This window comes from Quercus robur, chromosome 7, assembly GCF_932294415.1.
Source record: "Quercus robur chromosome 7, dhQueRobu3.1, whole genome shotgun sequence".
Lineage (NCBI taxonomy): Eukaryota > Viridiplantae > Streptophyta > Magnoliopsida > Fagales > Fagaceae > Quercus > Quercus robur.
In genome coordinates this window covers 3,704,506-3,720,903 of record NC_065540.1, presented here as the reverse complement: position 1 = coordinate 3,720,903, position 16,398 = coordinate 3,704,506, and the positions used below count along the sequence as shown (strand labels likewise).

General features: G+C 32.6%; 1 protein-coding gene and 1 non-coding gene across 4 annotated transcripts in view; both read right to left on the bottom strand.

Moving 5' to 3' along the window:
- Positions 1-9,958, bottom strand: part of LOC126691803 (MLO-like protein 6) — a 57,155-nt gene extending 47,197 nt beyond the window's left edge. The window contains exons 1-15 of one of the 3 annotated variants that reach the window (XM_050386965.1): positions 9,685-9,958; positions 9,508-9,565; positions 9,167-9,408; positions 8,536-8,652; positions 8,405-8,465; positions 7,898-7,986; positions 7,702-7,776; positions 7,516-7,610; positions 7,289-7,338; positions 6,834-6,874; positions 6,573-6,746; positions 6,454-6,489; positions 6,290-6,357; positions 6,152-6,212; positions 5,847-6,015 (exon numbers count right to left, since the gene is read on the bottom strand). In XM_050386965.1, the coding sequence (XP_050242922.1) occupies positions 5,847-6,015; positions 6,152-6,212; positions 6,290-6,357; positions 6,454-6,489; positions 6,573-6,746; positions 6,834-6,874; positions 7,289-7,338; positions 7,516-7,610; positions 7,702-7,776; positions 7,898-7,986; positions 8,405-8,465; positions 8,536-8,652; positions 9,167-9,408; positions 9,508-9,565; positions 9,685-9,807 (1,459 nt within the window). In that variant the 5' untranslated portion in view covers positions 9,808-9,958. The remainder of the gene's footprint in view (positions 1-5,846; positions 6,016-6,151; positions 6,213-6,289; positions 6,358-6,453; positions 6,490-6,572; positions 6,747-6,833; positions 6,875-7,288; positions 7,339-7,515; positions 7,611-7,701; positions 7,777-7,897; positions 7,987-8,404; positions 8,466-8,535; positions 8,653-9,166; positions 9,409-9,507; positions 9,566-9,684) is intronic. The other 2 variants (XM_050386966.1, XM_050386967.1) reach the window with 2 other exon arrangements.
- A 5,934-nt stretch (positions 9,959-15,892) lies between these two features.
- Positions 15,893-15,964, bottom strand: TRNAP-AGG (transfer RNA proline (anticodon AGG)). The gene has a single exon. It is a non-coding gene; the product is annotated as a tRNA-Pro (tRNA).
- Between the last annotated feature and the right edge of the window lie 434 nt (positions 15,965-16,398).

The following is a 16,398-nucleotide window of genomic DNA, read 5'->3' as shown; positions in this document are numbered from 1 at the left end:
ATGAAAAGGTTAAAGAGACGGGTAAAGTTGGAGAAAGTATAATAATAAGTTGAAAAATTAATAAGAAAAAAAAGTTAAAAATAAGAGAGAGAATGTTGGACATAGGTTGATGATGTGGCTCAATAGGAGTGTGCGAGGGTGCTTTTTTCTTAGCACACAGGCCCATGTAGAAACAAGGATCTCGAGCCCTTTACTTGTTGTTTTGGTAGATTAGGCTTGGTTCACCACAGCTAAATGGGGCTGATTACAAACCAAGTTGTGCGCAAGTCACATGAAGCTTCTCAAGATAAAAATGTGATTCCTCCTAAGTAATAAAAAAATACCATTATAAGTATTTTAGTGTCATAAAATGACCTTTTACTCTTACAAAATAAGTAAAATAAATATTCATAATATTCACAATGAGAAAGAAATTGAAATAGAATATTTAAGGCTTATCTTTTATTATATAAACATTTAAAAGAGTTCCTTCATTTGGTACCCCGGGCGTACTGTCATGGGATCCTGGGCGTACTGTCGTAGGATCCCGGGGCATACTAGGCCTGTAAGAACCTAGAATGCTGATTTTTTGAACTATATGATCTTTCTCCATGCTTATTATGCAATGGAGTTTTGTCATTTCCTTTATCTCTGTAGGTCCTACATAAGAACACACTATACAATACACATATCTTCAAATAATTGTTAGTTTCTTAGATTAGGATATACATTTTAATACATATACATATATGTAAATGAATTTCATGAAAATGATTTAGCCATAAAGATCTTGGCCCCAATTCTCACAGACTTAATGCTTTTGTACAAGACTTGGGGGATTTGGAACTCAAATCTAAGTGGCTTTGCTTGGGCATTGTCTTCCAAGATAGTTAGGTGAGACGGATTTTTGTGAAAGAGAGTGATATCTGATGTGTGCATGTTTTGGCATGTGTTTCTTTGGAGGCTAAGTATGTCCAAGGCTCAAGTTGAAGTGAGGACCCCGGTAAAAAGACTCAGCTTTTGGCTAAGTAAAAGGAAAACTAGGAAGTAAGAAAATATGTAGTGAACAACAAGAAAGCAACAAAGGAAAACAATGTTATAAAGAAACACACGAAATAACTATTAAGGATCCTCCAATCACTATGAAATATTTCATTATTTTTCTTAATTGTAGATTACGATGTGCTCACTAAGACGTGTTACAAGGTCCAAATAAGCTCAAAAATTACAGATTTAGATGGCTATCTAAGCCTCTAAGACTTGCAAAATTTGAATTCCTTTGAATCCAAATTTATATTCTATAGTGGCTGTTCTGGGATACCGGGCGCTATTTTTCTACTTTCTTTGAGTTTTTGACAGAGTTTTCTCAACTATTCTTATTCTGATTCCCTATTGCTAAATCCCCTTTTCAATGTTGGCTGCCTTCCCTTTTTATAGTGTCATTCTAGGGTTCAGATACTACTAATTCTCCCCTCTTGGTTCCCTAGGTACCAGAGCCCCTGTTATGTCAGCCACTTTAATGGCTAGTTCTTTTCCTATTTCTGATAGTTTTCATCTTTTAGTGCTGTTTCTCTAAAAGTTACTTGCTGACTTTCCATTCCTGGGCAACCTTGGGCAGCTAACCTTCAATCTTTCTTCTTTCAAGGCTTCTTATTTTTTAAACTCAACTTTTGGTTGTCTTTCCTTGCTGTTATTTTTCCCAAGTGAGCGGAATCCATTTCTGCTGGGTTGAAGGTTTTCCCAGCCACTTCCCCTTATAATTCTTCATTCTGGGTTCCCCGAGGTACTAGCCTTTTGTTCATGAATTGTCACTCTCCAAGCTTTCTGGTTCTTTGCTGCATCACTGGGTGCTTGAGAAGGACATATATGTTCTTCGTTTTTTGTATTTCGTGGTACCCCTTTTGAGCTATCTCAATCCCATTATAGCTGTGCTGCACGTCCCGAGGATTCAGAGACTCTAGCAGCCTCTGGGTATCCTAGCTCATTTCTTTCACTGGATTTTGCTGGATTTTTAATGGCCTTTTTGTTGGAAATTTGATCATACATAGGGCCTTGATGTTGATTCTTCTTGCTGCATATCATTTGGCCTGGCCGAGATCCTTGCTACATCTCCTCTGGTCTTGCCCGAGATCCTTGCTACATCTCCTCTGGTCTTGCTCGAGATCCTTGCTGCATGTCCTCTGACCGAGATCCTCTTCTTTTTTCTTTATTATTTCTTTCTTTTTCCTTCTTTTTGGGACTTTGGGCCTTCATGGTCCTTCTTAACTTCATGAATTGAGTCTTATTTTGTTAAGACCCATGGTCTTTCCTTACTTTTCATGAAATGAGTTTTCTTGTGAAATTTTGGCCCTCAACAGAATATAGCAATAATAAATGTTACGCTTTAACTTTTAGATATGTATATAAATATAAATTACTTAGTAGGTTATTCAGGATCCAAATAGCAGGGAAAAACAGAAGTTGGAACTTCTAGAGACTACTTGCATTTTATTTGGTGAGTTATATATCTTTTTATGCTGATTGTATACCAAGCATGCTGCAATGGCAGCTTTCAGAATATTTTCTACGGGGTTATTCAAATTCATGTTGAAGAGGTTGACAATGACCTCTAATAATATTTCTTATTTCATCTTGATTGTTAAGATGATAAAATGAGATATTTTCTTGTAACTCATGATCCGTAGAAAGATTTTTCAAGTCAACACGAGTTCTCTTAGAAAATAAATTTTAGATAGGACATGAATCTAGGGTCCTCATATAGATACTAGGGGTGGCAAAATTGGACACAACCCGCAAACCCAACACAAAATTGACAGGTTATGGGTTGAGAATTAATGGGTTCGTGTCATATTCGGGTTGACACAACGGACTCGTTTGATAAATGGGTTGGGTTAGTGTTTAACCTATGAAACTCGTTTGACTCATTTAATTAAATGAAATTTTACCAGCATACCCTTCAAACCCTAGGTATATAAACTTATTAGTTGTTGTGGTTTATTTTCTTTGACATATTGTGATTGATTATTTGTGATATTAAGATATGCTTTAGTTTTGAATGATTATTTGTGATGCAGTTATTCATTAGTTTTGAATTTTGAATTTAAAATATTTATATATATCTTGCATTATTCCTCGCATTTATGTCTTTCTTACATATAATTAAAGATCAACAATTTGATCCATAAATCAAATTAAATTTTCTAAAATAATTGTTAAATATTTTTGAATTATGTTCAAGAATTAAGATTTGATGAAGTAAAAACTTTAACATTTAACACTCTAAAAATTTACTTTATCTAAAACTACATGGAGAGAACGTAGTGTATAATTTCCTAAAAAGGATAGAATACCCTCCCAACAACTCTTCTTCATCTCCACCGCCGCTTTCTCGTGAGTTCCGGATCACACGCGTCCCATTACGTCATTTGACTCGGCATACTGCGTCTTCATCAAGTGAAGTGAAAGCATTTTAGTTAGATCTTCTAGTTCTGTGCTGATGTGGTATTGGGTATGGTTATATATTGTGTTTTATTTGCTGTATTCTTGGGGGAGGGGGGGTTTTTAACCTGGACATCTTCCTGGGAAACATCAATTGCTTATTTGTGATATCATGTATGTCGTAAGATTCCTGTTCTAGTTCTGTGCTGATAAATCAAATGATATGATAGCAAACTTATGGGGCGTCAAATGATTGTTGTTACTTTCACTAGTTAGAAAAACCATTTTTATATAGTTATATCTAGTTTTTCTAGATTCTGTTGGGTTGAATATGAATTGGCTGCCGGATGGGCAGTACATATAATAGTATGCTACATGGTACTGACCAATTGAGTTACAGACTCAATGTTAATGGCATTCATCCCTAGTACCATGTGATGTGTGTTAGTTAAAACAGAGAAGTTATTGTGAAATATACTCAAAATAGCTTCCTGTTAGTAGCTACAGCTGAAATGTTGCTGATATTTTTATCATTGGTCTGGATAAATAATGTTTGATTCAAAGCTCTGAGATAACTGCATTGAAATTCATGCTATTCTATTGCTTCTCTGTCAGCTTTCTGCCTTGTGGGAACCAGAGGTTTCTGCTTATGATTGCTGGTTATTAGTGCTGGTTCTGTTCAAATTCAATTGTCAGAATGGATAAAACTAGTAGTTCGGATTAGGCTAGTTGGTTCCTATATGGTGATTTATAAAACTAGTATGCTTTCCTTAGTTCTTTTGTGAATCTGTTCTGCTTTAACTAGTTATTCTGATTCTGAACAGAAGCATGTTTAATTATCTGTGTTTGGTTCAAGATCTTTTATTTGATGAAATTTATACTTGGTGCTTTTAATGTCAAGAATACAATTATATGATATTTCTTATCTATATAGCATTTGTCTCCCTTCCCTATTCAAAGTGTTAAGCCACTTAAATTGCCATTTCTTTGAGCTATTGCTCTTCTGACAGCCACATGCTACTTGTGAGACTGTTGGTGAGTGTGATTGATTAGTTTGGAGTGTGTTGATTTAGTTATGTACATATGTATTTGGACTCTTATTCTCATTAGGGGATGATTGTGTCTTATGAAACAAGACGGTCGTATAAAAAGAGCAAAACATGAAAATTTTGTAGATGAATATCAAGTACGCATAATAAGTGTTGAAATTGAAAATGTTTTCCAATCTTCCAAATCCAGTAGCTTTCGATATTATATTGATCTAGAGAATTGTTGAAATAATTTGGTCAGGGAAGAATAATTGCTTTGGTAGTAGAGTGGTGCTTGATGCTTACTTTGTTAAATAAGTGACTTCCTAGTGCTAGAGGAGAATGTCCTGATCTTTATGATTCTCTATTGTTATTCCTACAATGACTTATAAAATGTCCTCGTTTTTTTTTTTTTTTTGGTATGTAATGAATTTGGCTTGTCTTGATTCCAAAATTTCCTCTGTTATATTCATTTGGTACCTTGGATTTTTGGCACTTCTTATTTATATAATTATTTTTTCCTCTAGCTGTGGGAAGTCTGCATTCGGCAGTTACTTTTATGTATGTACACTCTTATGTTAACCCCTCCCTCGGGTAAAGTTTAGCTCCAAACTGGGTTTGAGCTATCTCTTCCCCACCTACATGGTGATTTATAAGACTATTTATGTTTATATTTAAACAAGTCTCGTAACTTATTAAAAAAGTCATGTGATCAAAACTACACATGAGTGGTTTTTTCAATCGTCTCCAAACTAGTTTGGAGCTAATTCTTTCCTTTGCTCTAAGGGTTGGCTGGGCGCCATGAATTGAGTGGAAGGGAAGAAGATGGTCTTCCATTTTATTATTCCTCTCCTGAAACTATCCTCTAAACACCATTGTGAACTTTGATGGTGCTGATATCTTCACATAGAAATCTTTCCAGAAAGCATAAAGCTGAGTTTTTATCATTTTTTAGTCTATGATTGGTGTTACATAAATGAACAAAGATACAGAGTGTTGCCACACCTACAGAATGGCTGCTAGGCAGGCTGGTGACTGTCTTCTGGTTCTAAAGTCTCTTCAGACCTCTAGATCTCTATCTCTACATTACCTTTTTTCCTCTTTATTTTTATATAATTTTTTTTTCACTTATCTGTAATTTTTTAATCTAGCTATTGTCAAATGAGAAATCTATTGAGTGAACGTCACTTTCATGCTGAACACTAAATGAATGACTAGATAAAGGCAAATGTGTGGAGCTCGGCTCATGAGAAATGCTCTCTTCTTGTCCATGGTTTCTCTGGTTCTTGGGCAATGATATCTGATCATGGTGGTGAGAGGATGAATGGGGGCCATTCATATCCCAACCTTCATTATTGAAATTGGACATCCTTTGCGTTTTATGAATGCTGTCTAGTTCACCTTGGTAGTGATGAAGAAGATGGACAGGAGACATGGAATGCATTGGGGTTTCTGGCGTACTGGTTGAATGTTGATTCTGTTTTATGTTTTCCTTTGCTTTGTGGTGCCACTTTCGGAGTGCATTTGCCACTCTTTCGTTGAAGATTGTTGGCTTCATGGTCGAACCCATCTGTCAATTGTCATGAATCATTTAGATTTCTTTATGCCAATGAATAAAAAGATTGACAATCAACATGGAATAATACTTGGTTGATGAATTATTGAATTATTTATTTCCTCTGCATATTTAGGGCAGCAAATCTTACCTGTGTTACCAAAGCATATAGAGGAAGAGTCACATAGCTGCATAGAATCTGTATGAGGACCCTGCTCAAATGGCAACAATCACCAGCATCATTAAATTCTAGTTTCATTCGTTTAGGGAATGTCAATGTGAAACTCACCCCATAGATATTCTGATGATCACATCTTCCAACTTCTCATGGAAGCAAGATTCTAAGCCAAATTGATGCTGGTTACATAGGAAATAATAAAAATCAATTTTGGGATTTTTTTAGGAAAACCAGTCAATTTTTTTAAAACTAGAGTTAGTAGCTGGATGGTTTACCCAAGTCCACACAAAGAAGGCCAGTTGAAAGGCATTCTGCAAGAGCAAAAGAATGATCAAGAATGGATGAAATTATAAAGTGGATTAATGGCATACAATAAAATATTTGATAGTAGTACCTGAAAGAGAACAAAGTGGATAAGATAAATAATGAGGCGAGGGCGATTGAACCAGAAAAGGTCATCACCAGGCTGAACTAGTGGAGTTCCTTTAACCACCCCTCCTCTCTCTTGAATTCTCAAACCCATCTTGGTTATAATGACTTGTAGCTTTGTCCCAATCATTAAAATTATCTACAGAAGCACCATATCAGCAATTAGATGCGTTTGCTGGAGTGTCCAACAAAGTGAATATGTGAAATGGGCCAAGATGATGCTTACAATCAGTGGAAGGAAGGGCAGCCACAGATAAGAAAACCAACCTGTAAATTTTAATAAATAAATAAAGTAAGAAGAAGAAGAAGATGACCAAGTTTTTTTTTTTTTTGGATTAAAACGAGTAGGGGGATTTGAATTCATGCTATCTACATTGGGGAGATTATATCTTCTATGACTAATATGACATGATATCTTGTTTGTTTGTTTGTATCCTTCAAAGGGTAAAAGATTTTGGACTTTTATATGTTTACATTGTATTAGCAATGTAAGCTTACATGGTACACATTTTGTTTACATTGTTAGTACAATGTAAACTAGGAATTTTCCAAAGATTTTTATTAGGAAACTTCTCCATTCAAATTACTAGCTACTGTGAACGAGAATGTTGCACTCACCATTCTCTTGCCCTCCCCCCCAAAAAAAAAGAGTTGAAGAAGAAAAAGAAAAGAAAGGCTTACCATGGGTATTAAATAGTAGAAACAATACGGCAAAAAACCAAATTGTTGGGCTGCAAGTGTGAAAAAGAATATCAATTGTCCTAAATAGTGAGAGTTCTTTCATAATGACACAAAAATCAAATGCTGCAATCTAGCCTCTATAAAAATATAAGTAGAATTCAGTCTATACTTGATCCTACAAAACATTTGTCAATTATTTGGATGGCTCAACAGCTAAGAGCACGCACCTTATACCAACAACGACTTTGAAATCCTCTTCAAGTGACCTCTTGATGTATCTCTGGAAATTAAACTTTGTTTGACTCTCAGGTGCTAGATGTGCCTGAAGAAATCAATTATCAAATGAATCAGAAAAGCTCTTGGCAACAACAAAAAATGGCATTGTAGACTACAAGTATAGGAGGCTAGCTTACAACAATAAAACCATGGCGCAGGGTCAAGTAATCAACTTTGGGGACTGATCTAAAAAACTGTCGGAAGAAACAAACCTGCAAATTTGGAACATGCAAATTGTGTGTATATATATATATATATATATATTTTTTTTTTTTTTTCTGGCTCTTAAAAAGTAAATATGTAGACAAGCCTTTTTGAGTTTTAGGTGCTCACTGTCCATAGGAGGACTGATGATCGGCTCCAAAAGCTTAAGTGCCGCCGCCCAAACGTTGTGTCCCTGGCAAACCTAAATCTTTCTGGGTCTGCATCACAAACCTCACTTTTTTTAATCACACATGCAGTATCATAAGACGTTCGTGTAAAAGCTTGATACTAAAGCTTGAGCTTTAATTTTGTGACGAACAGTTATCTAACTTAGTATCATTGTATTGCTAATCATCTATGAAATCTTTTGTTAGAAGTTCATATTTTGGGACAATCTCTTATGATCTCATCTAACATTAGAGGAACGCTGAATAATTTATAACTAGGGATAAAGGTACATATAATATGTTTGCAACTTTGTAAGCAATGTTAAGGAAACAATTTTTTCATACTTGTTAGAGGTGTTAAATTGTAATTAAAACATTATTTTCACATGAAAAATATTATAATCTCTATTTATTTTTATATCACAAGACCTATTATATGTTGCTCTCATGGTACGTAGGTGAAACCTACCATTGGAGAAATGGTAGTCAGCTGTCCTTGTTTCCATTTCCCATGCCTTCCACTTTCTCATCTGCAAAAGGCAAAAAAGTTCAGCAAAATGTTGCATTGATGAGAGAGCGATTCAGATTGATTATTGATACCTTTGCTTTGCCTAAAGCCAAAGTGATTATACAGTAAAGTACGTGGAAAACCGCAAGCACAAAGATGAAGATATGGAGTTGGTGGATGCCTTTCGCTGAGACAAAAGAAACTTTACCCTGCACATATTCACCCAAAATGTTTATATTATAAATGATGTGGTTGATTAGTATGCTTAGTCCCACATTTAGACGATAATAACAAAAATTAGTGATTAATATTTATTATTGAGTCTAAATTTATTAACCACATTGGATTAAAAATAAAATGGTGTCCTGACATATTGTATTAGCAACTTACAAAGAAATATGAATAAATAAACTACATAAAACGTTTGGAGTAAAATGGTGTTTTTGTCATATTGTATTTGCAACTTAATTACAAAGATAAATGAGAATAACCTACATTAAATTATTGGATTAAAAAGGGTGTCTTTGATATGTTGTATTAGCAATTTACAAAGAAATATGAGAATATATCAAACCATGAGGAATGGTGACCTGCATGAAAGGGGGGAGAAAAAAAGGTACAAGTATAACCATATCGACTCGTACAAATTTCAAATTAAATATTACGGAGGCAAAATATTTCATGCAAAAATAATACTATGAGGAGGAAAATAATTCAACATGCCTTGTCTGCGCATTTGTCATATCCTGCAGCGGCTAAAACACGTCGAGTATCACCACCGCCGCCAAAGTCTGAAATTGTTAGAAGCCTCCGGTGGCCATTCTCTTCGTCCTTGTTTAGTTTTTTCTCTTGATTTTTATTACAGGGATGCCATGTTGCCCCAACAGCCTTTGTTATGCATATACTCGAAATGGGTCCTTGTCCAACTGTTAGGAGCAAGGATATGAACCCCAATAGCATAAGCTCTGAAAAAAGATATCCTTGAGTTAAATATATAATAGCTGACTCAAATTACAAATATTATGTTCTAAATTATATGTTTGATAATTAGAGATCTAGCAAACCTGATTTTATCTTTTCAAGAGCTTCATAAAGAGCACTTTTATGTCTCATTGTTAACCACTGCAGGGTGCAAAAGGCACATCATCATTCATTACCAACCCAACTAATTACAATTATAAAGAAAATCCATATATAATTGTATAAGCACTAGCTAGAGAGACTTCTAATACAGCCTTTACCTTTCCTATTAAGTGAATGACATGTTCAATGATGATAGAAACTACGACAAGCACAAAACACACTACTGCTACTGCCCAAGTTGGCGTTTGCTCCAAGGATTGTCCTCCCTCTGCTCCTGCCATCTACAATTTCTATATTTCTTTTTTCTTTTGGCCTATAATAAGTTACCGTAAAAGAAATTTAGGGAGCAAAAGAATTGGCCTTTTTACCGATTCAACGAGTTGGTTGAGCAAGAAATAGTGAAATACATGTGGCAAGAAAGGAAGCTATGGCCAGTTGACCACTGAAGCTTGCATTCCAATGGAGAGGTGAAGACTAATATATAGGAAAGAGTCCAAGGTGGGGCAGTCGGGAGACCTTGACTTTCGACGTTACCTACGGGAATGGAAAGGAGACTGGGATTGAGACATGGAAATAATATTAATGGCATGTTCCTCTTTTATATAGGTTTTATTTATTTTTTAAAAATTTATACTGTATTGGAGAAGGAGAGGTTATTATTTTTTGATAATTTGATAAATGATAATTTAAATTTCAGATATTTCCATTAAAAAACATCAAAAAGTATTTACCAATTAAAGTGTTGAACTACGAACAACCTACTAGGCTCTTGACAAAGAATGAGAAATTTGAATCTTAGTCTTCACCCTACTTAATTGTAGTATTAAAATATATGATTTTTTTTTTCTTTTTGAATTTAAGATAAATGAAATTGATATTATATCAATCACAACTAATGATGTCAACAAAACAAAAATGATGTCTTTCAGTATATTTTATTTTACAATATTTGTTTACTAGTCTCACACCACATTGGAATTTGTAATGTTTTTTTAATTATAAGTCCTATTCCTTTTTCTTTCCTTTTTTTTTTTCCTTTTTATTTATTTTCTTTTTGGACATAAATAAGCCTTATTCCATTTGCTTGATAAGTTCGTGTGGTTATTTATGATATAAATACATAGTTTTGGGTCATTTTTAGTACTGTATTTTACAATGCGGTTTAATAAAAAATCATCACCACATCGCATCTCAATTATGCAGTCACATTTATAGTGTGGTGCAATTTGATTCAGTGTAGTGTATAGAGTGCGCTTTGGTCGGTTTTGGGTTGGTATATTTTTCAAAACTTTATGGCCAATTTCTAGTTTAGTATTAATAATAACCATAACAATAAGTTTAAAAAATAATAATAATATGTGCAACAAAAAAAATAATATAAATATATACAAGACAAAAAAAAAAAAAAATTCATAACAGATTAACAGTAAACTAAAAGTACCACAAGTATATACAAAAATAATAATAATAATAATAATCAATGACAGTAAATCATACACAATTATACACTTGAAAGTGAGAGGGTATTGGGAGAGAAGAGTGAAAGTGTGAGACGGAGAAGTAAATGAGGTTTGAACTTTTGATTTTGTTTTTAACTAAAATGAAGTCGTTTTTAACGTGAAACTAGAACACATTAATTAACACTAGTTTGACTACTTACTTCATATAATATTAAATTATTATATTTAATATATATATATATATTTTTTTTTTTTTTTTATATGGGTATGGTACGGTGCAGTGCAGTTCACTGCCACTTGCGGTGTGGTGTGATTACTCCATTTTGCGGGCTATTTTGGTTGGTTTTAGTGGAGTCATATTGTTTGAGTGGTATGGTGAACACACTTACACTACCTATCGTAATCAACTTTTTTTATGGTTGGATTACATTTTTTTTATTCTCAACATACCTATCAAATTTCATATTATTCATATGTTATTTAATATTTAATTCATAAACTCATGTTTTAAATATTATTTTAAAATTAAAAAGACTTAAAATTTAAACATTTTATGATAAGAAAGTTATTACCTCTAATTATCTTGATATTTTGTAAGTATGAAAATAACAATATCACTATCGATTTTTTAAAATACTCATTTAATTAAAATTATGAAATAATTTAACATTGAAAAGACGATATATATGATATGGTGTTAATTTTATGAAATGGATCACAAGTGCGTTAATTTTTCATTTGTATGCCTGAACAAATTATGGTATGGCATTCCCATCAAAAAACAATTATGGTATGGTACTATCCCATCAATATGATATGATATGGTACCAACTATTTTTTTTGAGGCATGGTGTCAACTATTTTTATATAGATCGATATATAAGTGGTTAGATTGCTTATTATCCAAATTGTTCAAATATATCTACCATTCTATATATAAATCATAATACTGAACAACTTTCATATTTTTTTCTTTGTTGTGCATATATAGAATAGACTTTTTTTTAATAAGCAAAAAAAAAAAAAAAAAAATTGATCCCATCATAATTTATGCCTTCCATATGTATGTCTTATTCAATTAGTCTACATGTGAATAATTTTGAAACATATTTAATCTTGCTTTGCATAACTCCAAAGTGGAGAAGCCAAATTAACAAATGATTGAATTGCATTCTTTCTACCCAAAAAAGAATTGTATTCCGATCAACTAAGTTGTACTTGGCCTTTAATAAACTATGATCATTTTATTCTAGATGAATACCATATCATATAAAACAACTAATTAGTCTACATGTATATATATATATATATCTAACTTTTACTAAATAATGTTGACCGGGTAGGGATGTAATGAAATTAACAAAAAAATAAAAAAAAAACTAGTATTTTATTTCATTCGTAGAAACTCTCCAAATTACTTTTCTCTATCAGTCAAAATTTGATGATGGAGTCAATCATGGACAATACAAGTAAAACCAAACGTTCTTCTAGGGAAATAGGACGTGATTTTGGGGAACAAGACCTCCCAACACAACAGATTGACATTTGACCTTGTAATTTAAGACTGTCTCAACTCTAAATTTAATAAAAGTACTTACCAATAGCGTATTCATTAGTACTAATATATTCCATTCAGCAAAAAAAAAAAAAAGAAATAGTACTAATATATTCCACCATGTGATGAATGGTTTTTCCTCGTAGCTACGACTTAAAATTTATTTTTATTAATTGTGTAAAAACTAAAAATACAATTATATCTTAAAAATAATGATTTTTTTATAAAACTTGTACACGTTCCTTTTTAAATGAATTTAAATTGAACCAAACGATTAGTCCTCAAAGAGCTTGGTGTCAAAGACAAACCTTACATCATCATGTGTACGTGCCTTCAATTCAAACATGTCATAGGTTCATAAATTAGTTTAGTACTCACATCTCTTGAATGTGTCTTGACTCTTGAGTTAGTTGGCCAAGGAAGCAATCAAAACAATAGGTTTTTTTTTTTTTTTTTTTTTTCTTTAAAGATTGGATAGGATTTGGGGTGTTAATTCAATAAAGATTATCTTTAAAATTAGGCAAAGATAGTAATGGGTTTCCTGATGCAGGGGTGGAGCTAAGTAATGTATTTTAGGGGGGGGGGGGGGTGTCATGGCCCTCCAAATTTTTTTAAATCCTCTTTAATTGTGGGTAAAACTAGGTCTCAGTCCCTTTAACTTAAGAGCTAGCCCCTAAAAAATAAAAAGCTCGGCCCCCCTCCTACACGTAGCCATAAGAATTCTCTTCTCACACCCCAAATCCCCACTTTTCAGCCATAAAGATTCATTTATTTTGTTTTTTTTTTTTTTCCATCCTCTATTAAAGGCACAGTCACAGGCAAATCCCTTCTTTATTTATTTAAGAGACTTATTTATTTAAGAGACTAAGACCATATCCTCCTGATATGCACGTCCATGTCCTTGTCCTTTACTACAGTTTTACACTTTACACTTTTTAGTCATTCAATTTTCCTAATATGATAAAGTCATAAAACTGAGGTGTAGTACATTATATTTCCCAAGTAATTAAACTCTGTATTGAATTTAATTTTTCTTTTAAAAATGATAATATTACTTGTATTTTATTTGTCATGGTAAACATGTGTTTGAATTTGATTGAAAAACATAATGTATTACACTTTAGATACTACACTTAAGTTTTGCGATTTTCCAAAACTATTATAATATCCCCTTGCACTTTATAGCTATCCAAAAGACTCTACTCATCACCATCACTGGGTGCTCTCTCTTCAATTTTTCTTCATTAATTCTTCCTTATTATGCTCTCACATGATCACATTTTCATTAGCTCTTTCCTCTTCCTTAACAGAGTTTCCTTATTTAAAGCTAAGAAAATATTGATAGATACCAAATTCTTCTTCTTCTTCTTCTTCTTCTTCTTCTTCTTCTTCTTCATTGCTATTTTAGTTTAATTTCTATTTATTTATCTTATGATCTTCTTTTATAGTTCAATTTCTATTTAGTTGAGAAATACATAAGTGATTTTGAATTTATTTTTTACCATAGTAATCTAATTTAGTGATTTTATTATATTTGATTGCTAATAGACATAATTGTTCAAAAGAATAAGAGAAACTCAAGGGGGAGAGGTGGGGGGGGGGGTGAGGGGAATGATTTAAAATGCTCAATTGGCCAATTAGCTTATTAGTATTTTGAGTGCTAATATGAAGGAATTACACTGAAAAATAAGTCTAGAGCAGTAATCTTATTATGATTGTTTGGATTTAATGTTTGTTTTTCTAAACTAATGCGCCAAGACATGTATGTATGTATGAATGTCATATTTTGAATTTTTCTTAAATTGCAAATCAATATGATTGTTTTATCTTGGCCCTCCAAACAAATATTCCTAACTATGCCCTTGTCCTTTTCTCTTTTTTTTTTGAGAAAAAAGAACCATCTCTTTATTAAGAAAGGGCATCTAAATCAGCCTGCAATACAAAATGAACGTCTAGTGAAACATCTTCCATCCAGACTAATAATTGAGGATTTAAAATTGCTCGTCTAGCCAGAGAGTGAGCAACTGAATTATAATGTCTTCTCTTGTGTATACATGAAAATTATTTTTAGTATATATATTAGGACATCTAGTTTAAGACCATCTTGATAGCTGATTTAGACATTAAACTTCTCAATTACTATTAAGTACAAGTTAAAAGGATGCAAAGATGATCAAACTAAGGGCTATACTGATCTATATCGAAGAGAGACAATAAATGGCAATTAGATTTAGGACTTTAAAGATCTAATGGATTAACAACTAAAAACTTGCTATGAAACTAATGAAATTATATAAACATTAAAAGGTAAGGATTACAAGAAGACTATTTACATGCTTTAACACGTTAAAAAGATCCTAAAATTAGAAAGTAATTACAATAACAAAAGAAAAGTTTCTATTGAGTAGTTTGTGATGAGGAAATTGTGTCTTATTTTGAGAAATAAGCCTCTATTTATATTTGAGGTCTCTGATGGTTATTGATAGTTTTTTCTCTCCATGTGGCATTTTTTTTTCTTGCACTTCAATGATTGTCCTTAATTCTATGCTTTGTTCAAAACTTAAAAACTATCATTACTCCCTTTGTTAAGAATAAAGTAGAATACAAAAAATAGTACAAAAATTTGTATTCTATAAAATGAGGGTTTTATTTATTTATTTTTAGAATCAATTAGATAACGCAAGATTGTGATTTCCTCACTAGCACCGAAAATGGTCTCATGATCAGGATACTCAAATTTAATGTTCTAATTGACAATCATACCGTTTTATTGTGTTCCACTATTTTTTTGTTATATTAAATCATTATATCATTAGTAAAGATATATACAACAAATGCTGATTCGATCTGTCCATGGGTTTATAAAAAGGCAGGGAAGTGGTCCAATTTGTAAGAAAATAAATCGTTTGACCCTCCAACTCCCATCAGAACATATGGTTTTTGTCACATTTAATTTGTGAATAGTCACTTTCTCAAAAAAAAAAAAAAAATTTGTGAATAGTCATACTGACGTCATAGTATAATGCAAGTCACACTAACACACATATTTAGCGAAACAACAAATGATGCTAAAATTTAAAATTTTAAAGAGAAGAAGAAGAAAAAAAAAATAATAATTCCTACAGTCCTACTCACATTATTTTGTGCCAGGACTTCAAAAAGAAGCCCTTGTATTGGGATGGATTTTTTCCACGGGGAGCCCAGTTGAACTGGGTTTCAAGCCTGGGCCCAATAAAACTCATTTTTAAGTTTCAACATAAGAATTGTGAAGCCCACTGGGGCACTCTAATAGAAGCAGTGGCCTAATTAGTTTGAGGCTTTGACATAAAATTATTGGAAAAAAGAGATATGGGGGCATTCCGAGAATTGAACTCGGGACCTCTCGCACCCTAAGCGAGAATCATACCACTAGACCAAATGCCCTCGTTGTGAACAATTCTATTATTATTTTAATATATATTTAAACATATAAATAAAGCAATTTTAAATTTTTAACACTCACACTTGGGTGCGGAATTGAGGATCGTATTCCTAGGAATTTAAGGTAGGCCATTTGGCTGTAGCAAAACGTAATTTTCTACAATTGTAATTTTCGAATGATTAATTCTATATTTACAACATTTTTCATAGCAAAAATGCTATACTAATATCAATTTCACAATATATTAAATTAATTATCAGTGGGTAATGGACAAAAAGTTGTGAATCCATATAACAAATAGTGGATAAAAATTATTTACTACTTATAATCCACAATTTTAACAAGCAATAAAATTGAGTGTGTCCTAAACTTATTATTTTCAATTATAAAATTGAAAAATTGCTATTGATCCTCAAAAGGGCCATCATTCATGTTA